Source organism: Cheilinus undulatus, linkage group 15 (genome assembly GCF_018320785.1).
Source record: "Cheilinus undulatus linkage group 15, ASM1832078v1, whole genome shotgun sequence".
In the NCBI taxonomy this organism is placed as follows: domain Eukaryota; kingdom Metazoa; phylum Chordata; class Actinopteri; order Labriformes; family Labridae; genus Cheilinus; species Cheilinus undulatus.
The window spans coordinates 37,940,897-37,967,181 of record NC_054879.1 but is presented as its reverse complement, the minus strand read 5'-3'; the positions used below and the strand labels follow the sequence as shown (position 1 = coordinate 37,967,181).

The 26,285-nt window shown below is 40.9% G+C and overlaps 1 protein-coding gene across 1 annotated transcript; it reads right to left on the bottom strand.

The window, feature by feature from the left end:
- Positions 1 to 6,499: 6,499 nt before the first annotated feature.
- irs2b (insulin receptor substrate 2b) lies at positions 6,500 to 24,644 on the bottom strand. Its single transcript, XM_041806725.1, has 2 exons — positions 21,098 to 24,644; positions 6,500 to 8,909 (listed from the first exon to the last, which is right to left on the bottom strand). Exons 1-2 carry the CDS (start codon positions 24,423 to 24,425, stop codon positions 8,905 to 8,907), a joined length of 3,333 nt encoding a protein of 1,110 aa, XP_041662659.1. The 5' UTR covers positions 24,426 to 24,644; the 3' UTR covers positions 6,500 to 8,904.
- Between the last annotated feature and the right edge of the window lie 1,641 nt (positions 24,645 to 26,285).

Genomic DNA, 26,285 nt, shown 5'->3' with positions numbered 1-26,285 from the left:
ATGAGTGAAAATTGGTCAAATGTTGCAAAAATGGCTTTATTAAGTACTGAAAAGGGTTAAATAAGTGAGCTGAACATGGTGAAAGGGGCAAAAGGGAACTAAAAAGGGTTAAGAGTGGCAAAAATGTTGTAAAATGATCATATTAAGAAGAGAGAGAGTGGAAAAACTGGTTAAAAGTGGAAAAACAGGCATAAATGAGCAAAACAATTGTGGAAAGGGGGTTAAAAATGGATTCTAATCCTAAATTTCAACATCAGAACTAAAGAACCTCTTGACACACTTTTCAACTCCAAGGATAAGTAACTGTTTGCCAGGGTGCTGACACAAATGCTGATCCAACACACATGCATTACTTTCATTTCTAAATCACATGTGGGGAGGGCCCATTAACTGGGGTTTTCAGGGGCCCTCTGAAGACAGGCCTGCCACATCTTAGCCAAAAGGTGCCTGATAAATGCCACATTCAGCCCAGAAGTTAATGCGATCGGGGGTAGAATAACCCAAGGATGCTGTGAGTGATTTTCTTCCTACTTTGATTTAAGGATGAACTGAGTAGATTTTGGAGGCCACTGAACCTCATGTTTACTCCTGCTTATAAGATTTCTACCAATCACATTACAGCAGAAACCACCAGCCCTTCTTGACCAACCACTACACTCCCAGTCTTGTGATTGTATACCTCACAGAGGCATATAACCCCCAGGTGGTAGTTGTGTTAATGTTATAACACCAACCATTCATCACATAATCTGACATGACTCACACCTGATATTGTACTGGTCTCATAGATTGCAACCCAGATCTTATAAAACCAATCCCACACCGTGTGACATGCAGTGAACCTGTGAAGATAACAGTTATCACACAGGATGTAGTTCCCCCTTCAGGATGATCACAATCATAATGTAATTTTTTATTTCCACTTATCTAAGAAAGGAAAGGTTTGTGTTACTGCATTCTCTGTCTCTGTCGGTTTGCTTTCAAGGTAACCTCCTCCACTCTGAGGCATCCACCCTACCGCGTGGACACTTTAATGCAGAAAATATGTTGCATGCCGGCCGCGGCTGGTCACAGAAAACCAACTGAAGAGTGATTGCTGTGTGGGGGACATCCATAAATGGCCACAGAGTGTACTCGATTTTAAAAGCACGCATACACACATAGACACACACAGTGCCTCTAATGTAGCAGCGGTGTCCCAGACAGCTTTCCGGAAGCATGCCATTTCCTGTGAAGCTGCTGCAGGTCTCTGTCCATACGGCTGATGACTCCCTGGGGCAATCGGCTACTTTACGCTGCCTGTATAGACCTATCTACTGTTACCCAACCAACCCCCCACGCCCCCAAAACACACTTCATCACATGCACTCACTCACCAGCTGACATGCAGACAACATCCACAGGCAGACTAGTTCATTGACTTTGCATTATCTCACTGTAATAGTGATTTGCATGATTCTATCTGGAATGCATTTGTCTATTTCACACTTTATGCCTCAGCTACTACATTCAGTACAATACTTCTAAAGTCCCCCTCTTTTGATTTGTCTTTTAATTATGAGTTGTAAAGAGAAAGAAGAGAAACACGGACACACAACGGGGCCTGCAGCTTACTCCCTATCCCTTACGTTTTAACAAGATAAATTAGAGTCTTTAATTAAACTTAAGAAGCAAGATGGAGGACGGGAGGGCAGAGGAGAACAGTGATGCATGAGAGTTGCTTTGCAGAGAATACGTCACACTTTGCTCCCTCATTAGCCCTCTTGTTTCTTGGGACAAACCCGCCAAATGAAGAAGATCTACCTCCAGGCTATCATTCCGTCTGTCGGTCAACCTGCATATTTCCCTCGACCCTGCCCCCTTTCTTTCCAGCTGTTCTCCTCCACCCCTTTACAGCTCACATAGCTTAAATACAAATATGTGCAGGCCCCTCCCCCCCATCCAAACACAAGTATAATAATAAACAATTAGACCTATTCCTCTGCATTGATTAGCATTTTAATTAGCAAGGCTGTGAGAATGAATAATCTAGCAACATATGGCTAAGGGTGAAAAATCATAATCCTATCACAGTGTTATTTATTCCCTCCCAGTAGCAGAGGCTGTTTCAACACGCCAGTCTAATTACTATTGCTGGGGGTGGGGACGGGGAGACGAGCGCAGACAAACAATAACAATGCTAATGCTGGAGGCTATGCTGGGTTAGGCCTACACCCAATTTCTGATGCTCTCTTTCTCATTGTAAAAGAAACTCTTAGAGAAAACAAGAAGGGACATGGGGAATAAAAGACAACCACTTGCTTTCCCAGCAGCTTTTTCATAATAGTATTTTCTCAATGAAAGGAGCAAGCACCCTCTCAAATGTAAAGTGAATCACGTTTGTAAAAACAAATTTGAGACTTTCAAAGATCATCTTAAGACCTGGCCTGAGACGTTTTTTTGTTTTACAAACTGTATATTAAGGTATATTAAGTATGTTTTACACAAATGATCAAAAATGAAAGGTATGTTAGATTTCTCAGCAGGACTTAGACATTCATTTACGCCTGTACATTTCATTCGTCTGTTTTTTTAAACTCAAGTCTTTTCATTGAAACTGGAGTCCATATAGTGAAAGTACTATACAGTGAACAATGTTTCATTTTCGTGTATAAATTTCACATATTGAGAGAGAAAATTTGTTCAGAAGTGCCAACATGCTGGCCTTGTGCTGCATCAAAATGCTTTGCATGTGGCTTCCATCTGCTGAAAGCACAAGCCGGGATACGTCAGCACTTTTAACAGTTTTTCTCCATCAATGAGGAAAATCTATCCACGAAAATGAAACACTTGTTTGTCCAACTTATGAAATTCAGTTTTTAATTAAAAGAGATGGTTTAAAAAAGATTGCAGGCAACACATAAGGGTGAATCACCAGTTGTAGATCATCACTCAAAAGTCTTCAGTAAGGCCATAGATTACGGATTAAAAACGCTAAACAAAAAAAAGATAAGTGATGTTTGTGTGAAAGAATCTACGAATGTTCAAGTGTGCATGTCTTCATGGATGTCTAATGTCTGCAGCTCGGTGCCTCTCAGACAGCAGCTCTCAGACACTCCTTCTTGTAGACCATTACAGCATCTGTCAGAACGGAAATACATGCAAAACTTTCAAAATGAAACTGGATTAAACTTATGTTTAGGGTAGGGTTTAGGAAAGGGGTTCTCAACTGGTCTAACCTCAGGACCAACCATTATCATATCAAAAATTTTCAACAATGCACATTTAGTAAAAAAAAATGTTGCACTTAAGATCTTGGATGGAACAGAATTAATGACAGGACCAAAAGACAGGGCAAAACTGGCATGTTTTACACCCCTCTTTCTACAATACAATACAACACAAGAACTTTATTTATCCCCGAAGGGAAATTCAATAAATTCATAATTATAATAATTCATAATTCAATAAAATTCAAAATTTCCATTAGATGACGTATACATTTCATTACATTTCTTATTGCAAGAAAAGAGGATAAATGAGTTGAAATATTGATAATACATTCAAACTAACCCATTATCACAATAAAACAGTAAAATAAACAGTATAATTGTATGTTCTTCATAGACTTTTGCCACCTTTAATTTCCAGACACACATTCGCGACTCACTGAAAACTGCTCCGTGACCCACTTTGGGTCGTGACCCACCAGTTGAGAACCACTGGTTTAGGATACCAAAAGTTAAAAAGTAAACTTGACCTGCAAAACTGGATTACAAAATGTTTAATTAAGTCGTCTAAGCAGTCTAGTTAGAGGAAAAGAGCTTGTCCTCAATGCAAACACTGACACAGCTAACACAGCTAAGGCTAAAGCTAACAAGCTACGTTACTTATGTAGTTGCGTCACCTACATAGCATATGTAGCTACATTAGCTTTAGCCATGTTTGCTAAAGCTCACACTGCTAAACTTAAAGCTAGCTTAACTAAAACAGGTCTATACACCAATTTCCTAGCACCCATGCTTGAAATGTGGGCGTGACTTCCGTTCCTGTCCGTCTAAATGAAGCTTTGCTTAGTAATAAGATGCTAATCCTGTTTATGAGATTGATTAATATAAAATATGTAAACATCATCTCTAATCTGAACCGAATAATATGATCCTTCCATCTTCTACTGAGGACAAAAAAATGAAGAAATTCCCTCAGATAACGCACACAAACATATTCAGCTAACTTTATTAGCTTCATATCAGTATTTGCATGGTAATAGGGATGATCATGTGATAGTGATATTTAAAGGAGCTGGACATGACCGTATTTACCCAAAAGAAGATGTATTTCACCTACTAGTTCCTCTTTAAATTGATTGAATTATATGAAAGTGAATTATATTAATATCCATGCATTACTTGTCCACTTTTCAGTAAAATTTCATATTAAAATTAATATCAAAAGAATCGCATCAGATGTTGAACAGGTTGTTTAAAACAGGGGCTCTAAACTTTTCAGTCTGTGACCCCCAAAATAATGGCATCAGAGATCAGGGACCCCCACCTTCCCTTAGGGGGATAAACATCACAGTGACATTTGTGACATTTAATCACAAATGTCACTAGATTATTACATTTTATTTTAAATTGAAATCATTTTAACAATCTTTTTTTCAATAAATAATAACATTTATGATTTTGAAACATAACATTTTTCATTGTTTTTTGGAAAGCATCCCGCAGCCCCCCTTCACTGTCCCGTGATCCCCCTGGGGGTCCCGACTCCCATTTTGGGAACCACTGATTTAAATACTGTTGTTAGAGACACACATTCAACTTTGTCTCATTATTTCTACCACAAACAGGGTGACCGGTACCAGGCGTTACAGATAATATAGCATAGCTTATAACATTTGGGTACCTGACTTAAAAAATGAAACAGTAATGACCATATTTAAGATTTACTTCTTTCAAAACAACCTTTGTTTCCTGAGTCACTTTAGTCAATTATTGGAACAAATGTGTTTGTGCCATCATCATTACTGTACCAGAAGTTCCACCTGTGTTCATAGCAGTGTGGTTATTTCATGAATGTATCTGCCATACTCTGCATATGCTGCAGAAGTGGCGTCTCATTGTCGTAGTCTACAGGAGTGTGAGATCTGCAGATGGAGCATTTTTTAAAGTTCTCATTTATTTAAGAAATACCAAATTATTTAGGTGAAACATTTTTTTGCCAAAAATGCCCAAATTTAGTGACCTGACACACCATATACTGTTTCACAGACCCTTTGAATTGGATATATTTTCAAATCCATACAGTGGGTGGTGTTTGGGAAGGGCAGAAGTGTTAATTTGCTTGAATGTTCATTTTCCATGGCTATTTTAAAACTGAGTAACTGCATGCAGAGGTGGAAAAGGTTCCTATTCTACTAGGGCAAAAGTAAAGTAACTTTGGTTAAAATCTACTGAAGTAGAAGTAAAAGTACTGCTCTATAAATCTACTCAAGTAAAAGTTTACTCAAAATATTGAGTAATTAATTTTGATACCATAAGAGCTTGTTGAACTTAATGTGCAATAATTACAAGAGAACATGATTCTCCAACAAGGTTGTCTATGAAAATGTTTGAATTAACTGGAAGTAAAATACAACCACTTTTTTGGGAGGAAATGTGGGATCATTCTCTCCCTATATGCAACAACTTAAACCTAAGACCTCTCAGAGGAAAAAATAAAACTTTTTAAGACTTGTTGAATATATACAGCAGGGGTGTCAAACACAATAAAACCTTTAACAGGATTCTGGATTCAGGTCTAACCTGAGGGCCTAACAGGGTCACATTTTTAACCAGAAACTGTCAACCTCATTTCACCAGTAATAAATCATGAATAATGATAATAATAAAACACTTAGCTCTGATAATAAATGATTTTGACATTTAAAAAGTTAAAAAGATAAGTTTAAAGGCTCACAAACTGAGAAAAGTAAATGTATTCATTCATAAAGGTCAAAACATGAAATTGAAATTGAAAAATAATGTTCTTAAAGGCAAATATATTATAAAGAAAGTCAAAATGAGTTTAAAAGGTAAAAATTTGAAATAAAATTTGTAATCGAAGTTAAAAGTCGAAATATGATTTAAAATTTTAAATTGAGACGAAAAGGTCAAACTATGGGATTACTTGTGAGATGCAAAATTGAACATGTGAAATTAAAACACAAATTAATTTCTTTTCCCACATTTCTGACTTCTTGTCTAAATATTTTTACTCCTTACTTTCTCAGATTTTATAACAAGGATATCTTAAGTTCACATTTTTATACGTAAGGAAATCTGCAGACCTCATTCTGATGGGCCAGTTATAACAGAAATATGAGACCATCTTGCAGGCCAGATTTAAGTGTACAGTGGGCCAGATTTGGCCCCCAGGCCTTGAGTTTGACACCCCTGATATACAGGAACCCTGGATGAAAAGCATATTTATTGTGATGTATTTGAAGATAAAACAGAGACAAGGCAGTTTGCTTTCTTAAATAACATTATTTATTGCATGTGTCTATAAAGAATCAATACAATCTAAAGCAATGAACTAAGTTTAAATTATCGTCTCTTAGTAGCATCACAATATGCAAGATATGAAATATTTACAATGAAAAGACACAGCAAGAGAAGCCCATATCGTAACCTTTAGATGCTGAATAAAAACTCGAAAAAACATTATTCCAAATGCAAAAAACACTGCTCAAAACATCAAGAGGCTCGATTAGCAAAAAACACACAGAATAAAAGGTTTTCATTTCAAATTTGGAGAGAGAAAAAAAAAACGTACAAACAGCAGAAATCTGATCATTCTCATGTTAACAAACATTATGAACATTATTTATACATTTGGTACGTCTTTGTAAACTAATTTTCAAAAGTGTAAATATTGCATATATGCCATTTATGCTGTACCTAAGATTTAATTATTATGTCAAGTATTAATGATTTCTCTTAAAATCTTTAAAATCTTTTTGTCAGAATTACAGCATTAGAAAAATGTCCTCATAGTGGCATTTATTTCACAAGACTATCCCATGACAGTTTAATAAAAAAAGAAAATCAAAGCCAAACCATACTGGTTAGCATATAACTTAATTAGTGCTTTTGTTGTATCAGAAAATTCACTCAAACACGTAGTATGTACAGCACAAACAACATAAGTTATTTAACTTAACATCTCTCAAATTTTCTCAGCATCTGCTCTTCTGTAATTCTCTGCAGCACTGTTCTATTTACAGTATATAGGCAAAGGTTAAGTACCAGTGAATTCAGATAAATAAAGAGATACTTCCCCTGCTTTGTTTCTTTTATTCCACTTGTATGTGTCATAGTTTCCTTTCAGTACCTCTGCGTGTTGTTTTTGCAGTTTGTTGTGGTGTTTGTTGGGTTGTGTGTCCCCAAGCTCAGAACACAGCGTGTACTACATTCAATGTGTCTTGTGTTTACAATCTAGAAAGTTTGTAAGTGCAAGACCATGCATTTAGCTCCGCCAATCAGGAGCTTAAGAACGGTTCATTGAAGAACAGCTGCTCAGAACGTGTATTCGCCACATTGCTTGGTGCTGCTTGCGCCTGCCAGGCCCCCCCCCCCCCAAAAAAAAATGTGGTGCGACTTAGCGCGGCAACGAGGCATCAGGTGAGAAAATGTAAGATTCTGAGCTGTCGAGATATAAGTAACATTCAGGTTCCCGTCCTTTTACTTTGACAGGTTGTAACTTCCTGTAGAAAGCGTGTTTACAGGATATCACAGGTGAAGAGTAGCGGCGTGCATGACATGTGTAAAGGTGCTGAGGCTTGGGCTCAGACAGGCCACAGATCGGGTTCATGCTGTTTGGATGTGTGGCACCTGCATGCATGTGAGATGCAAGGCGATGTCAAGTATTCCTCTGTTAGTGTTTTTATGAATCCTCCATCTCTGCTATAATAATAAATATATTACTCTGGATCTTTAATAGATTATGTTGCATTGTGGGGAGAGAGGGGTAATATTAGAGAGGCAGTCACTCTCACTTGGCTCTGCTGAACATTCAGTCGATAAAATGATCGCTAAATCTTTGATATACTGCGTGTTTATAGGTCCAAACTTAAAAAACAGTCCATCCAGTCTGATGGACAGAGTAAGGCTTTGGATTGGTGATCTTTAAAAAACATTCACCTCTGAAAATAAATATTTTTATATATTTCTACTGTGTGAATTGGTACCAACCTGGTTTTTGCTGAGGTAGGGTTTCTCTTTAAGCAAATGGTTACTTTAATTTTTAAATATGCTCATAAATGCCACCTCATGTGTTTTTTTGCAGAACAATCTGTATACAAATTCACACACACACCTCACTGAATGCATACATACATGATAAATAAATAAATATATGTAATCTGTATGCATGAAAGGGTTTTTTTTGTGTGTATGTGTGCACACACAATGCTCTCCAGGTTTGGTTCACAGGTTTTTATAGATCAGAGAGTCTGGTAACTATCGGCTGAGCCAGAAGAAAACCAGCTGAAAGTGTATTAACAACAATAATAATATTAATAAACAGAACAATATGCTGCAGAATTATTTTGCAGGCCTATGCAAAGAGATAAATAGGTACCTATCTATAGTTAGAGTCAGTTTGTCCTTTGTCTAAGTCGTCAGTACAGCAGCAGCGATGGCGCCTCAATGTTTTGGTGCCGAGAAAAGTGGAGGGAAGATTTGGGGCAAGGGTCAAGTGTCCGTGTTGCCATGGCGATGGCCGTTCCCGTGACCCTCAAAGGCGGCAAAGAGGTCAAAGGACATCGACATCGGCGCATGGTCCAGCTGTCGCTGTGGCGACCCCCGTCACTTCGCTTCAGCAAAATCCTACGTTCACAGGAAGAAGGAGGGAGAGGAGCGGGAGCGGGGCCAGGGTTCATTCTGAAAAAAAAGAAGAAGAAGAAAAACAGTGAGTGTGTTGTGATGTGATTCACAGACATGAAGTCAAACGGCACTGAATAAGATTTACTCGGCAAATCTGGCTCCTGAAATTGAATTCAAGTGTGTTTTACAGTAAATGTGATTTATTACAGAGAAATAAAGGAGACAGAAGGTCAAACAGATACCCCTCTCTGACCAAGTAAGGAATAAATGTTCTTCAAAGGGCCTATTTTCACCCACTTTGCCACTTTCAACCAGATCCAACAACTTATCAACCCATTTTTACAACTTTTAACCCCTATTTGCCTCTTTTTAACTTTCTTTCACCACCATTTATGCCCACTTTTTGTCCCTTTGAACACAAATATAACAGAATTTGCCACATTTCTCTCATTTTTGCCCATCAACCCTTTTTTTGCCACTTTTTATCCCTTTTTCACAACAATTTCTGCCCATTATGCCATGTTTAACCAATTTTTGCTGCTTTTTAACCAATTTCTGCAACTTATTTACCCATTTTTGTAACTTTGAACCCATTGTTGCCACTTTTCTTTACCTCTGTTGACATATGTTTTCATCCATTTTTGCCCCTTTCAACTCACATATCACCAATATTGCCACTTTCATTTATTTTACCACTTTTTAACCCCTTTTTACCTCTTTTTCTCCCCATTTTGCCAGTGTTAACCAATTTCTGCAACTCATTATCCCATTTTTGCAACTTTAAAACTGTTCTTGCCCTATTTATTACCTCTTTTGACTGCTATTTCTGTCCATCTTTGCCTGTTTCAACCCACATTTAACCAATTTTGCCACTTTCCAGTCATTTTTGCCCCTTAAAACCAATTTTTGCCATTTTTTAATGCCTTTTCATCACAATTTCTGCCCACTTTTGCCAATTTCAACCAATTTTTGCCACCTTTTAACCCATTTTACCACCTTTTCCACCCACTAATGCCACTCACAACCAATTATTGCTACTTTTTAACTGATTTCTCCAACTTATTTACCCATTTTTGTAACTTTGAACCCATTATTGCCACTTTTTTAACCTCTGTTCATGCATATTTCAGTCATCTTTGCCCCTTTCAACCCACATTCAATCAATTTTGCCACTTTCATTTATTTTTGCCCCTTTTAACTAATTTTTGCCACTTTTAACCTCCTTTCACAACTATTTCTGTCCATTCTGACACTTTAAACCAACATCCGTGTGCCATGTGCCACTCAGTCTTGCCTTTTTTTAACCCATTTTGACAAAAGGAGAAGGAGAAAAAGAGTGAGTTTGTTGTGATGTGATTCACAGAGATGAAGTTAAACAGCACTGAATGAGATTTACTCTGCAAATCTGGCTCCTGAAATTAAATTCAAGGGTGTTTTTACAGTAAATATGATTTATTACAGAGAAATAAAGGAGAGGGGAGGTCAAACAGATACCCCCGCTCTGTGACCAAGTAAGGAATAAGTGCTCTTCAAACAGTCTGCCTTTGTGTGCGTGTGTATTCCTCAGCTGGTGGACACTGAAGTGGCAGGTGCTTTCACGGCAGGGGAAAAACAGAGTGGCATTTAGCATGGTGCAGCTGACACAGAGACAGTCTCCAGTGACAGAAGAAAAAAGAAAGCAACAAAACTCCCAAACATTAACGAACACACACCCAGGTACTTTTTGATTCCACACCTTCTGCTGTCAAAAAAAGCTAACAAAAAATGAAACCGGCTCCCACACAGCTGTGTACTTTCAGATACTATAAACCCCTGAGTGTCGTTTTTCTCCCAGTGGAAAGCAGCGCGACCCTTGCCCCTGTGTACTTGTTTGTGAGGTTTCATTTGCATGCAGAGCTATCAAATGGGAGCGGAAGTCTTGCTTGACACACACATTAACACAAAAACACACACACATAACCCCTCTCTGTGGCTGCATTTCTCCCTTCGTTCGCTGTCTCCTTTCCCTCTTCCTCGAGCCGGGGACAAGAGCTGTTTTCACAAAGCTGGATGTGATCGTCATTCTCTAAAACAAACCTTTCATTCAAAGCCCCCCCCCCCTTAACTACTCCCACCATGAACACATGTCTGTTCTGTCTTTAGCCTATACATAAACTATAGAAGGAGAAACCAGAGGCTTACACATGAGGACTAAATTATTAACCACCCTAGAAAAAAATGCAGTTTGAACACAGCTTCTCCAAACATCCTAGTTCTACTTTGGATGCTTACATTATTCTACTCAGCACATCTGTGTGTCAGATATTGAGCTTAAAGATAAAGCAATCACTGCTGAAAAAGCATCAAAGAGGGAAAATATACACTCCGAACAAGTTCATGCATTTCCGCAGATGTTCAGGGATGCAGAAATGTGACACTTTAGAACTAATATGAGTAATTAAATGATTGATTTCCCTCCTGAGGCCACCTGTGCTGGCAGAGCTCTCCCTCTTTATTGCCGCGGGTGTCAAAGAGAGCGAGAAAAATAGAAACAGTGGGGTGGGAAGTGGTGGAAAAACCACAGTAACAGAATCAACCTGACAGAGAGGAACGGGAATGCAGTGAGGTCATGGGACCGACGGTCTGTAACAATCCGAGTGTGTATGTGTCAGTGTGTGTTTCTAAAGTGGCTGGGCCAGTCGGCGGCCTGTAGAGGCAGACACTTGGGTGAGAATGACTGAGGTCTGCCGGGAAGAGGAGTTGAATCACAACACAGCTCTCAGATTAGCAACCAGGTGTGGAGCCATGAACATAAACATTCCTGATAGTGTGTAAAATAATGGCGCAATGTGGCGTTCAGGGACTCGCCACACACATGGCATTTCAAACACAAGCTGATCGGAGAAAAGTGTGGGTGGGCAGGGAGATTTAGGAGTGACATAGCGAAGGGGGGGGTTATTGAGAGAAGGGGACAGAGGTCCAGCAGGGGGAATGAACCCAATGCCTCCTACCCCTCCTCTTTTTGAAGCACTAATCAACCCCTCCCCTCTCATGTCTGTGCCCCCTGTCCCACACACATACACACAGCCGGGCTCTGTTCATTATTTATTTAGTTCTCACAGGCTAAATATAGTCCATGCTCCATTCAGGGCTAGGACACACACTCATACAGGCATGTTTTAGCAGCCTGCTCTCCAGTGCTCTAGAAGCAGAGTAAACACATCCTCGTGCATGTGTCTGTCATCGCCTGCTGCAGTAGAGCTAAAATAACCCAATGAGCTTAAAGAGGAAACTGTATTACAGAACAGTGAGGAAAAAGGAAGACAATCATCGTAAATGAGCTTCCGCAAACAACCGGCCGGTCGTTTTTGTCTCCTGCAGACAGGCAGAGATCAGCAGGCTCAGATCTGCTCTGTTTACATTCCTGCCTCCCCGGCTCCTCCCTGATCTACAGCAGCGCGCCGCCAAACAAACACTGACTGACTCCTCACCTTTGACCTCACACACCTCCGCCAGACCAGCGAAAACAAAAACAAGTGCTGTTAGCTCTGTTTTCCCCCTGGCTCAATACCACATGAACGGATGATAACACATTTAATTATTTACTTCAACATAGCACGATCATAACATGTTTACCAATACTAATAAGATGTTTGTGGAGCGATGGTGTGACCTTTAACAGTAAGTGCTGAAGTATTAACAGCAATTATTAAACATTTTTCTTGCTGAGCAGAAGTACGTGCTCTACAAATGTTCTACAAACTCCAAGCAAGGACTGCCCACAGAATAAGCTTTATCCACGATATCACTGCATGTGTGTTGGATCAGCCACATTGGTGCTAGCATGCATCCCATCTACCTGTTACCTCAATTTAGATTTGAAAAGTATGTTAAACTGTTACTGGGCTTTGATGCTAAAACTCAACAATTTCAACCCATTCTTTCAACTTATTGACTCCTACGTGCCCCTTAATAACCCCTTTTCACCACTATTTACATTCATTTTTGCCACTTTCAACCCACATTTAGCCAGTTTTGCTACTTTCACTAATTCTTATCTCTTTTATTCCATTTTTGCCACCCTAATCCCCTTTTCACTAGTATTTCCACCCACATCTTTACCCCACTTTCACCACTGGTAATGTCCATTTTTGCCACTTTTATCTAACATTTACCCAATTTGCCACTTTCACTTATTCTTTCCTTCTTGAACCCATTTTGCCACTTTTTAACCCCCTTTCACCACTATTTCTGCCCATATTTTCCAATTTCAACCCATCTGTGCCACTGTTAACCACTTTCTGCAGCTAATTAACCAATTTCTGCTAATTCTACACATTCTTGCCACTTTTTCCCCACTGCTTATGTCCCTTTTTGTCACCTTTTCCCTGTTTCACTTGTTCTTGCTAATTGCTAACACAAATTAGCTAATTGTCTATTGTCTGTTTTACCAATCCCTGAGTTCATGCCTTTGCTATGTTTTAAAGAACTTTGACAGAAATGTGTTTTTAAATGTTGTAAATACATAAAGCTATTACTTTTATCATTATTGTTATCGTTGCCTCTTTCATCCAATTTTGCCACTTTTCACCCAATTCACCACTATTTACATATATTTTTGCTACTGTAAACCAATTCCTGAAACTCATAAACCAATTCATGCCAATTTAACTCAGTTATTTCCCTTTTTAACCCCATTTCACAACAATTTCCATCCATTTTTGCTACTGTAAACCAATTTCTGTAACTCATAAACTAATTTATGCCAATTTAAACCAGTTATTTCCTCTTTTAACCCCATTTCACAACTATTTCCATCCATTTTACCACTTTCAACCAAAATGTAATTAAGTTTTGCCACTTTCCTCTCATTCTTGCCCTTTTTTAACCAATTTTTGACACTTTTAAACCAATTTTAATGACCTTTTCACCCATTTTGCTACTTTTTGCCCATTCTGCCACTTTAAACCATATTTTCCAAATACTGTACGAACCTGTACTGAAGTATTGATTCACCCAAGTACACCACTTTTTCACTGGAAGATTTCAAAAATAATTTTCCTCCAGGACTCCTCATTGATAAAGCTAGCATACCTGCTAGCATTAGCCATCATTAGCTTTTGGTTAGTTAGTTAGCTTGCCATTATTAGCCACCGTTAGCCCCCATGCAATTTTATCTTTTCCTGAAGCTGCTCCAAGTGGGGAGAGATGGAAAAAGCAGCCTGTGGGTACTTGGAGGGCAACTTCAAAAACTGGCATAAATATGATGTGCATATGATATGGAAACATCACTTACAAGGTTCTCTCTCCAGAGTTATGTTTTTAAGCCAAGGCAGTAGTGGCAAAAAAGATGAAATATGAAATGGTGATATTCATAGAAATCACATTTTAGAATTCCAATTTCAATCAAATTGGCACCAAAAAATAGTGATAAAATCAAAGAGGGACAATGGCATCTTAGCCAGCCCTACTTGTCACACACTCAAGAGGCTTTATCTCTTCTTTTTCTTCTACCTCTAGACAAAACAAGCCACTCGACAATGTCTAATCCTGAAGTCAATGTAATCCTTCTTACCTCCAAGCTAAATTGAGGATACGGTAGGTTGAGTTTGTTTTTATCTAGCGCTGGAACATCCCGTCCTACTTTGGTCAAAGAGTTATGTATCAGACAGCCAGGAGTACAGTGTACAGTGTGAGCGTCTGAGGGAGGGGCAGCGAGGGGTCAGGTCAGGACAAAAGACTGTATGTTCCCAAAAGTACTGTATGTGATCACATAATGAAGAAGAGGTATTGTTGGGAGAAGTGCAATTTGGGGTTTTGAAATGGCTCCAAAATTGACAATGTGTGAGCATGGTGGTTGACAACAAAGGCCCACTTTCTATAATGAATACAAAGTCAATAAATAGTCAAAAAAATGGTCGAAATCAGTGGAACCATGGGAAAACATTCGTATTGGCTGTCATCACATGTTAAGCTTGACATTTTGGATTCAATTATGCTCCCATTCATCATGTTCTTGATGAGTTGTACTCATATTTATTCTTTTTGGTCAGTTTGTGTTGGTCACATGGAAAAGTAAGGTTATTGTAAATGCACTATATAACAGAAATACACCAGGCTTCATCCAACATTTAAGATGTTCTTGTTTTGGAGCCATGATTGATTTTCACATGCTGAACTGTCCAATCAAATGCATTTTTGGCCAACTACTACAACCATTTTCATTCTTGGTCATTATTTTATTGGTTACTATCTTGTTAAAAAATCGAACAGATGCTCATTACACATTGGTCAGTGGTCTTATACATTAGCATTAGCTTTGGGTTCAGGTTAGGGTCTGGTTAAGGTTTAGGATACTGTTTAAGCATTTCAAATCAATCCTCCTTCAGTTGTATGTTATTTGCAGTGTGAGATAAACTCAGCGTCAGGAGGAGTCTTATTACAGCCTCTAATCAGATATGATGAGCTAATTGTTTAATACATCGTTAGACAATCCTCTATTGACCTCCAGTGTGAAAAGCCAATCAAAGGGAGTCCGAGGTCAGAGCGCTGCGGGAACGATGAAACAAGACTCAAACACACCGGGGTGGAAAGGTGAGTAGGTCTGTGTGTACAGCAGGGTCGACTCATGTGATTTCTGTTAAAGGAAAACAGAAACCAAAGAGAGGACGAGGAGAAACAGTGAAGGAAGATGAGAAGAACACTGGGTTTTAGGTTTTGGTGTGTAGCTCCTTGGAGCAGCCTGGCCACACCCCCGTCCACCTTCTCCTCCCCGTGGTTGTTGTGGCAGATGGCGGCCGGTCATTAGCGTATTGTCACTCTCCTCTGACAGGCCAGATAACCAGTGAGCAGTGAGCTTGGCGGGGCAGGTGCAAAAAAAGAAAAAAAAAAAAAACGTACCCCACCCCCACCCCACCTACACCATCTGCTAATGGCTGTGTATGTGTACACACAGTGGGGAGAAAGACAGTGGAGAAGTGTGCGTGTGTGGAGGGCATTTAGGGACAACAAATGAAAGCCATGGAGAGGGTTAACATTTAATTTTGACCAAGGAAAGAAAAGGCAAGAGACCCAGGAGTCAAATAATCTCAAATAATCCTTTATAGTAATCTGACTTCCATCTTTCTTATGGAAAAAAGATAGCCAACAAACATTTTTAGTCAGTTTAAGTCAACCAGATTTCTTGAAAGCCCCTGTACCCCTCTCTCAGCTGGTTCAAAGTCTAGAAACAGACATTATGGGCAAGGCCAGAAGGCATGAACTGAAAGCTAAACATCCCCTCCCCTCTCTCTGCGTGTGACGTCAGAGCCCAAACCCAAACAACAACACTGGAAACCTATCACCTAACGGACTCAACCTTTCCTCAGCCTGCCACATGAAAACCTCTATACACACAGACGGGCAGGATACGCTTACACATTTGCATATTAGTCAAGCAGATGAGCAAAGTCTCCCTCTCTCTCTGTCCCTCTGCAATGCTGAATTAGCCTCACATGCCAAATGAGGACAGGTGATTTCCTAATCCACCTGTTCCAATTGTCGTTGAGCAGGGAATGCAAATGGTTCACTCGCCCTATGATAACAAGAGAATGTGGTCCAGCCTGTCATTTCGTAGTAAACACTCATGCCCTCTTTTTTCTCTCTCTCTCACACATATGCAACAGACGTGGGTTTAATGACAATATCCATGGCTTGCTGGTCTCATCCCTCATCAGAGCTGAGTCACTCACTATTATGTGCGAGGACGTATGTTTGTTTGTTAGGAGGGGCTTACATAACTAAGATACAGTAGCAAAGACAAACTCTTACCGGAACGACACTGATCTCATTCCTTTTCTGTGTCTCTTTTCTTCCTCCACTCCCCCTCACTCTCACTCCCTCCCTTCAGCAAACTGCTCAATTGTCTGTTTTGCTCTACATGAAAACAAAGCAAGTCATCCATTCCCCTTTTCTTTATTCATCCACCTTTCTTCCTCCTCCTCCCCCTGCTCTCATAGCTCAAAATTCAATATTTGGGCATGTCCTCTGGCCAAACAAAAGCATGGGGGCACAGTGAAGTGGTGGGACAAACACTGTTAGACTCACAGAAGGTGTGAGGGTTCATACATAGTCAGAATTTTCAATACTTTGATGCTATATGTTCTAAAACAACACAGTATCTATTATTGCAAGGTAAATTAAAAATCGTCATTTATTTCATGGGACAGATGCGTAGGAGAGGTATGGATCCACTGAAAAATCCCATTCTAACTTGTGTATATATTCAGGTACTGAAATTTTGCCCATGTTTTCAAACTACTTTGACAATAAATGAGTTTGCCAGTAGTTTTGATAACAGTGAACAAAAAAAGACCTAATTTCAGATGCCCAGAACTACATATTTTCCCATATCAAATTAGACATTGATATTATTTGTTTTTTAATAGTACCTAGGGATTCAGGATTTTATTGTCATATCTATATCGGCAGACACAAAACAATGATACATTGGCTGTAGATCTGCCTTTATCAGCTATAAATATCAGCCTATATTTGCTGTAAATATCTGATTGTATCAGCTTTAAATTTCAGCATACATCAGCAGTAAATATTGTCTTAGATTGGCTATAAACAGCAGCCTTTATCAGCTGTACATATCAGCCTCTTAGGCGTAAATATCTGCCTTTATGCTATGTAATTTTGGCCTATATTGGCTATACATATTGGCCTGTACTAGTTGTAAATATCGACCTATTTTAGCTGTAAATATCCAGCTATATCATCTTTAAATACAGGCTTATAGTAGCTGTAATAAGCATTGTTTGGCTGTAAATATCTGCCTTTGTCAGCTGTAAAGATCTGTGTAATCAGCTGCAATTATTGGTTAATAATGGCTCTAAATTAAGTCTGTTATTGGCTGGAAATAGCAGCCTTTATCTGCAGTGAATGTCAACTTTTATCAGCTGTAAATGTTGGCCTGTACTAGTTGTAAAAATCAGCCTATTTTGGCTGTAAATATCCACCTAAAACATCTTTAAACACTGGCTTAGAGTGGCTGTAATTAGCCTTTTTCAGCTGTAAATATCCTTCTTTGTCAGCTGTAAATATTCATCTAATCGACTGTAAGTACTGGCTTATAATAGCTCTAAATTTAGTTGTTTTCAGCTGCAAATATCAGCCTCTATTGTCCAGAAAAATTGGCTGTAAATACCAACCTTTATCTGCAGTGAATATCAGCTTATATTGGCTGTAAATAATGGCCTATACCTGCAGTAAATATCCGACTTCATCATCTGTGAAAAACAACCTATATTTACTGTAAATAACTGTATCCTTTATCTATGTAATTTGGGCAAATACTAGCTATAAATAGGTCTGTTTTGGCTGTAAATATCCGCCTATATTGTCTGTAAATACTGGCTTACTATGGCTGTAAATAGCCTTTTTGGGCTGTAAATATCTGCCTTTGTCATGTAAATGTAATTTTCATCAGCTGTAAGTACTGGCTTTTAATGGCTCTTAATTTAGCCTTTTATGTGCTGAAAATATCTGCCTTTGTTGACTGTATATATTGGCTGTAAATATCAACCTTTATTAGCTGTAAATATCGAATTGTATTCACTGTAAATATCAACCTTTATCAGCAGAAAATATTGGCTTATATTCACTGTAAATATCAACCTTTATCAGCAGAAAATATCAGCTCATGTTGGCCTTTATTCTACACAATTTGGGCATGTATTGGCAATAAAAATTGGCCTATGCTAGATGAAAGCATCAGTCTATTTTGACTGTAAATATCCACCTATTTATATTATATCATATAATTATATATATTGGCTTAGAGTGCCTGTTAATTTAAGCTGTTTTTGGCTGAAAATGTCTGCCTTTGCCAGCTATAAATACCTGTAAGGTATTGGCTGTAAGTATTGGCTTATAATGGCTCTAAATTTAGTCCTTTATCAGCTGTAAATATCAGTCTTTATTGGCTGTAAACATGAGCCATTATCAGTTGTAAATATCAATCTATTAGCTGTAAATTTGGGGATTTTAAATGTCAGCCTATATAGTTAATATAACCCATATGTACAAACTAGTTTGTGGAGTTTTAGGTAGGATCAACAGACCAATGTCAGCTGATCTTCTTCTCTGTTTATCCTCAAATTCTTATGTTTAAAGTTCCATAAGGACAGAAGTTTGTTTCTTTGTTCATCCCTAAATTCTAAATTGTATTACAAGGACTGAAGTTTTAGGTCTGATTTATTGTGATCAATTAAAATTAATTAATAAATGGGCAAAAATCCAATGCTGTACCTCCCACTAGTATCACACTGAACATACAGTATGTGTGCACACTTGGGGGACACAGCAAAGATAAGCGAGCACACACTCTTCTATAAATCTGTCTCTTTGTTTTGTTTGTGAAGTTACTCTCAGTTAATAAAAAAGAATCCCCGAACCCCCCCCTTTTAGCCCATCCCACCAGGTTAGAAAAACAAGTGAGCATTCACCTCTCCCAGCAACCTTTGCACACTGCCCGCATTCCAGTCCTGAAACCCAGTACCTGACAATTGATAAACAACTGACTCACTTGTTTTTCTGGGGAACTCGATGACTTGCACCAAGCCCCACGCTTGCTGCGCTCGCAGCGTGAGATCCACCAGAAACTAAGGAGAGACGACTCTCTTGTGAAACCACAAACAGCAATTAACTCTTGTATTTCCCCATCAGGGACGCTACAACTCCTGACTCATGATGATCCCAACAGTGCTTTCTTTACAAACAGCAACTTCTAACCCCTGTAAATAATCCCTGCCATTAAGAGAAGCATGAAAAGCCACTGATGCAACAGAGAACAAAATGAGGTGAAAGGTAATATTCCGATGGCAACTGATCTTCCCGACAAAGACGCTCAGTGAACAAGATTTCACGGCTTTTTCCACACACATACCAGCCTTTAAAAAGCAACATTTCACTGTTACAAAACAATACATCTTGTGTACAGCTGCATGCGTCACTAGATCAACCTAGATCTCTGTTTTTTCAAAAAAGATACTGACGTGTATAAAACTGCGTCACTGAGGGAAGACCAGAGGAGACCATTCACACAAACACAGAGCAGCAGCATCAAGCCAGCTGGAGTAGGAAAGAGCCAATCAAGGCAAAGTTTCAAAATAAAAGGGGTTCAGAACATGGTGCCACAAAATCTATTCAAGACGAGTGAATATTGAGGCTGGGTGTCCTTATCATGACATCTAAAAACTGCTTTCAGTTTTGTTTTGTTTTTTTTAATCAAGAAAACATCATACAGTTTTAAAATGTCCAATATTTTTAAACTCTCTGGTATCATATGCTTTACAATAACAGAATCTTTGTTATTTAAGTGACTGGTAGTGTCCACAGAAATGTTTTGCTACTGAAATGCTGCAAATGCATTCATGCACATCAGATTTATGTTGAATAAAAACAACATTCATCCAGTAAATGGCACAGTCGACTTTAATTTTTGTTGCCATTTTATCGAAATATTTTACAGTAATTTTTTATTTTTACTAGTATTGAATAAAAGTTTAAAATTCTGGCATTGTCAGCCTTAGCAACACTCATATCCTGGTGCTGTTTCTATATATCTGTCATCAAATAGCATGGTCGCAGCTCTCCACTGCATCAAGCAGCATTAAGATATGTCCATGTGTGATGGGTGTGACGAGTAGGTGACTAATCCTATCTAAACATCACAGCCTACACCCAACAGCAACTTTCATAACAACTTCACTTCCCTCTGCTACTGCCGCCCTGCATTTACACACTGACAACTGCAGTAGCCTTCTGACATATGTCAGAATGTAGCCACTGTTTATGCAATTAAGATAGATTTTTATTAATTAACCTGGAAAGCATTTTTTGACCCTTAAGGTTCTTTAACAATATGTTGAGGTTAGTCAGTGGTTTTATTGTGAAAGGCAGAAACAAAGACTTGGGAGAAATAGAGTAAGATCCAGGCTAATATGAAACTACAAAGCTGTAATACAGAGATCCCAGAGAAAGAGCAAAGAGCCTCAACTACTACCACACAAATTGAGCTGTTTTCTAGTGTCTTCAAACATTTCCCACTTTGGAATGAAAACCAGCTCAGTCCTGCTGCTTAGCAACCAGTGGCCTATCTCTGCAGAGTATACAACAGCCCTGAGGCGGATCTCTATCCTACTCAAGCACCACTCCCTTCATGAATGAAAAGCTGAATGAATGAGTACCTGTATGTGTGTTATGTGCATGACAACACTCACCTTTGACAGCAGCAGCAGTCTCCTTGAATCCCAGGCTAGCATAGGGGCTCGTGTTAAAACCATTCATGCCCCCTTTACAGCCGCAGGCAGTCTTGAACCTCAGAAGTCCATCGGAGTCTCCTAATCTGAGGTTTCCCTCCATCAAGTTTAAGGCAATGTAGTTAAGTCCGTTTTGATAACCAGCTGACATCTCCCTGCACATGGGGCTGTTGCTGCTGTAGTCCTCGTCAGGTCCCTCTGAGCTGCAAACAGTGCGGGAAACGTTCTCCACAGAGGCCGAGCTGTGCCGTTTGGTGTTGTGTGCAAAGGATGGGCACACGGGGGTGACAGTGGTGGTGGAGGAAAAGGTCTCAGAGCTGTGCCGCCGCCGGCCCTGAGGGTCAGCTCGAATCACTTTGGCCCCTCTGTGTGGGTCTAAGAGGGTGACTGATAATGAAGGTCCCCCCAGAAGGAAAGAGTCCAATGGCACAGGGGGAACCCCATCCATGATGCTGCTCTCCAAGCTGAGTCTCTTGACACCCGTGGTGGGGCTGGTGGGAAGGGGGGCAGCATTAGTGGTGCAGAGAGCAGGTAGAGGTGCAGAAGGACTGAAAGTCATCTCAGTGTAGTCATCCTTGACTAGAGCCGGCTGACACACCAGGCTCACCTGCTGTTGGGGGGGATATTCCTCTACCATCCCCCTCTCCTCTGAATCCTCCTCCTTCATTCTCTCCTCTTCCCTCGCTCCCTGCATGTTCTGCTCAGCATTCACCAGACTTGTAAAGACTTCAGGTGTGAGGTTAAGGCCCCCTGCAGAGGGGGAACCCCCTGTTTTGTGAGAGCTGACATCAACATTAGCATAGTCTGAGAGTGGTGAGGATGTCCTCTCTGCACACACTGAGGACTCAGAGCTCTCTGTAACTGCAGATGACAGCTGGCCATGGGTAGCACTACTAAAGTCTATGTTGATGTACTCTCCAGGACTGCGTGGCTCTGATGGGAGAGGGTGTTCACTCATACATGGTAGAGTCCTTAAAGATTCTAAAGCCAAGCGGGTGGGCCGACCCACCCTATTACGATGTACCAGACCTCCATCTATCCGTGTCACTCTGTGGGGAAATGGTGCAGATGAAGGGGTGCCTGGTGTCACTGGAGATTTGTTGGCCTCTGAGTCTCCTGGAGAAAGAGGACAATAGTTGGACTCCTCTTCTATCCGCTGTCTCTGTAAACTCATCACCACATACTGGTCTGAGTCCGAAGACCCGTTGCGCTGCAACTGGCCTTTAAGTGATCGTGGTAGAGAACTGTAAGAGTAAGGCTGTCTGTGAGATTGCTGGGGGTGGGGGTCTCCGCCTGGTGGGCTTAGGATGAAGTCTGGGGGTGTGATGGACACAAGAGAGTCAACAGGAGACATGTTCAGATAATCTCCATTAGTGAGCTTTCCATCAGTGCTCTCCACTGACATCTTATTCCCACACCACATCCGCATATAACCGCTGTCCTCCAAAGAAACACTTCCAGGGGAGTCAGTGCGTGGGGCCAGCCCAGCTGAAGAGGAGTGTGATCGGGGGTTGATGATCTGCTTCGGAGCAGAAACACACATTGGGCTCATGGGCATGTAGGGGTCGTCCTTAGATCCTGGTGTCAGAGGTGCCACACCTGGCATCATGGGCATGTAGCCACTGTCTCCTTGGGCACTGCCGGCACTGATGTGAACATCCCTGTAGTCCTCAGGATAGGTCCCTTTAGGGGAGGCGGTGTGACACCTGCGAGAAGAGTGGCTCCCACTGTTATAGGTGGCTCGCATAAGAGTGTACTCATCTAGGGAGGCTGATGATACTTGTGGGGGGCCTCTCTGCTGCCGGGGAGTAGTCAGGGAGTATGTTCGCTTCCGGTAAGCCTTGTCTAGCTCTGATAACCTTCTGTAACCATTCTGCTTCTGCCGCTCCATCACCATGTAGCCGTCAAGCTCGCTGCCATCCCGTGAGGGTGGGGTGTCAGCTTTGAGAGACTCAGGTGTGTTGCTCCGCATGGTGAGTGGTAGTCTCAGCTCCCGTGCATCAGCAGGGCTGGAGCCGTACTCCTCACATGATATAAACCCAGCATCACTGGGGGAGCCGGAAAAGGAGGCACTGCAGCTGGAGGGGCGAGGGGCTGTGCTGTCAGGACATGAGGACAGATTCCCCAGGCTAGGGGTAGCCATAGGCGGGGAGTTAGATAGAGACATAGACATGGACTTACTGTGCTGGAGGGAAGAAGATTCAAATGTCCGACAAGGGCGTGCTGTAATTGTGTGAGACCTGCTCAGAAGGGTCCTGTGGACCCCCGGGCTTATGGGGCTGCCAGTCACTGACATGGGGCGTGTCATGGTTCCGTCTCCCTCGCTGGCTGTGCGTATTCGACAGGAGGAGAATTTACTCACAGGAGAGGTCGCTGCCATGCTGTCAGTGCGAGACCGCCGGGGAAGCCCTGTCTGACTTGGGGGGAGATTGTTCAGGTGCCTCCGTGTGGGCACAGAGATGGGGTTGGTACCGGATGACTGGCTTTTGCTGCGCGGACGGAATTCCGACAGCTCCTTCATGGCTTTCATCGCCTCCAAGATAGTTTCGTGAATATTTTGCGCCACTACAGAGTCATCAGCCTGCATCCATAACTCTCCTGGTCCCGTGGCTGCGGATCGACCAACCTCGATGAAGAAAAAGCTGTCAGAGTGGCCGCACCTCCGGATATTCATCAGCTGCAAAATTACAGAGGCAGTCTCCGTGTTTAGCTTCACGAAGCTGATAGTCCGACTGGAAAGACACAGCCTGTACACTCCGGTTAGATTCCTGCTTTGCCCCAAGCCTTTAGATTTCAAGTTGACTTGCCATACCTCCTTGTAAGCAGCTGAAACCGGCGTTATTACGCCGTAGCTCGCCTCGTCGAAGCCAACCAGCGAGGACGCTGAGTTGGACGCTGAGCCGTCGTATACTTTCCCCTCTGACATTAAATCCGTCAGCACCCGGTACCAACTCTCCTGTTCCTGTTCGTTTTCTGCCGCAACGGCGAAATACTCGTCCTTGGTGTAAAGAGCGATAAGATATTTGTGTTTGGCGTCCGCTCTCTTGTTGATATTGAGGCAGCAGTCCAGAGGTATAACTCTCTTCGCGGCGGATTTGTTTTTCCATTTCTTCTCGCTCTCATAGTACTCCAACCGGGCAGGGAATCCCTCGCTCTGCTCCTTTAGAACGAAAAAGCGCTTGTGTCCGTGTTTCTGCTTCTTTAGGTATCCACATTTCTTGATATTGTTGCTAACGCTCGTATTGCTGGGTATTATCGGCTGCTCTCCCGTGTTTGGCGGACTCGCCATTCTCCGCTCTCAGACACAATGCTTCCTTTCCCCTCGAGTTGCTGAAGAAAACGACGCGCTTGATTTTAGTCCTCTGTTTCCAGAGCCGGCTGAAGGTGCGTTCGTCTTCTCCCAAAGCTGAGCAATAAATAACACATGTCTGCTTTAGTGTCCGGACCGAGGAGAGGGGAACAACATGTGACGATCTACACATCCAGAGCTGGTTTAAAAAAAAAACGAGGGGGAAAGGAGAAGAAAAAAATACACACACCGACAGTGGGCGGTGCGCACTCAGCTCATTGGGCTTATTGGTGGAAACGGGATGAATGCTGGAGTGAGATAGCCCTGTTCAAAGGAGAGAGAGAAGGAGAAAGCCCTCCTACTATCACTCTGCCCTCTTCCGTCTCATTTGAGCGTAGTCAGCCAGGACTGGAGCTTTATTTAGAGCAACATAAGAGAATATTTCATTATCTAAATATACCAAACGAGATATTACTGACCTAGAGAGGCTGAATTTGCGTCATTTAAGAAGTTAAGGTGGATTATAAAACATTATATTAAAAGCAGCATGAACTTAAGTGGTCAAATGAGGCGTTTGCTGATTCCTAAACTTATTTCCCTCCTTTTTCTTAATCTTACGACTGTTTTCCACAACCCACTCGCTGAATTAAAGCATGTCTATAGAGGGAGTCCTCCCCTCTATCTGGTAAACAAGCATCACCTCTCCTAGTCGAGACTGCAGCTCTGTGACAGCAATTTAATATTCCCTCAGCGTCGACTTACAGGAATAGGCTACGTTCACGGTTTCATCTTGATACCCTAGTTGCTTTCCTTTTCGGTTTCTATTGAAAGTACCTAACTATTCATGATAAACAAGCAGTTAAAAACTGGAGAAGGGCATATATAGTGCAGTGTGCTTTATTGCGTAACACAGTCGCCTACTGCTTTATTCATGTTTGCCTAGAGCTCCTGGGATAGCTGCTCAGCTCCAGTCTGTTTCCGACTATATTTGTCTTCCCATTCAGAAACAGCACGACGCATATAATTCACTATGACAATTTTTAAGCATTAAGCATAAGGTAGAAAACAAAACCCACCCCCTCTCTTTCAGCAAAACAGGAATGACCCATATATGGCAATATTGAAGAAAAAAAAAATTCTGATCATGATGACGTAAAAAATTCTCCTGATCTGGATGCGTCAATGGTTGGCAGTGTGCGTAATGATGAAACGTCGGAGCCAGCTGGGTACTGTTGTGTGTGGAAGATGAAAGTGAGTAAACTGACTGCAGATAGCCTGAATCCCACTTCCTGAGGGGAATATGGGGATTCACCTCCTCTTGCTTAACAGGAAAAGGAGGTCAGATGTAGACACAGTAAACAGATGCTGCCAAGAAATTACGTTTTGTCATCACTGGTAATTAATTAAGGATTCATATGAATTCCCAAAGCCTTTCTATTTCAACATACTTACCCAGCACCCACTTTCAGCTTCACATTCAGGGTGAGGTATTCAAATACTAAGAGTGTTCCACTGTTGGCTGAAGTGATGTTTAAGTCCTTTACAGCTAACTTGTGACTTCCTCTTGATAAATGAGTATGTGATGGTCAAACTGGAGTGGTACGGTGTCCATTTTAGGACACCCTGAAGTCTCAAAGTCAGGTGTCAGATCTTAGATGAAAATGAAACAGGTCTCAGGGAAACATCTGTGATGTGTCAGACCATATGAAAGGTCTCAAGAAAAAAAGGTGTCACACCTTAGATATAAAAGGAAAAACAGCATCAGACTCCAGATACAACAGTCTCAGGGAATAAGACATCAGACGAAAAGGTCTAGAAAAAGATGTCAGATGAAAAAAAAAGTTCAGACTTCAGATGAAA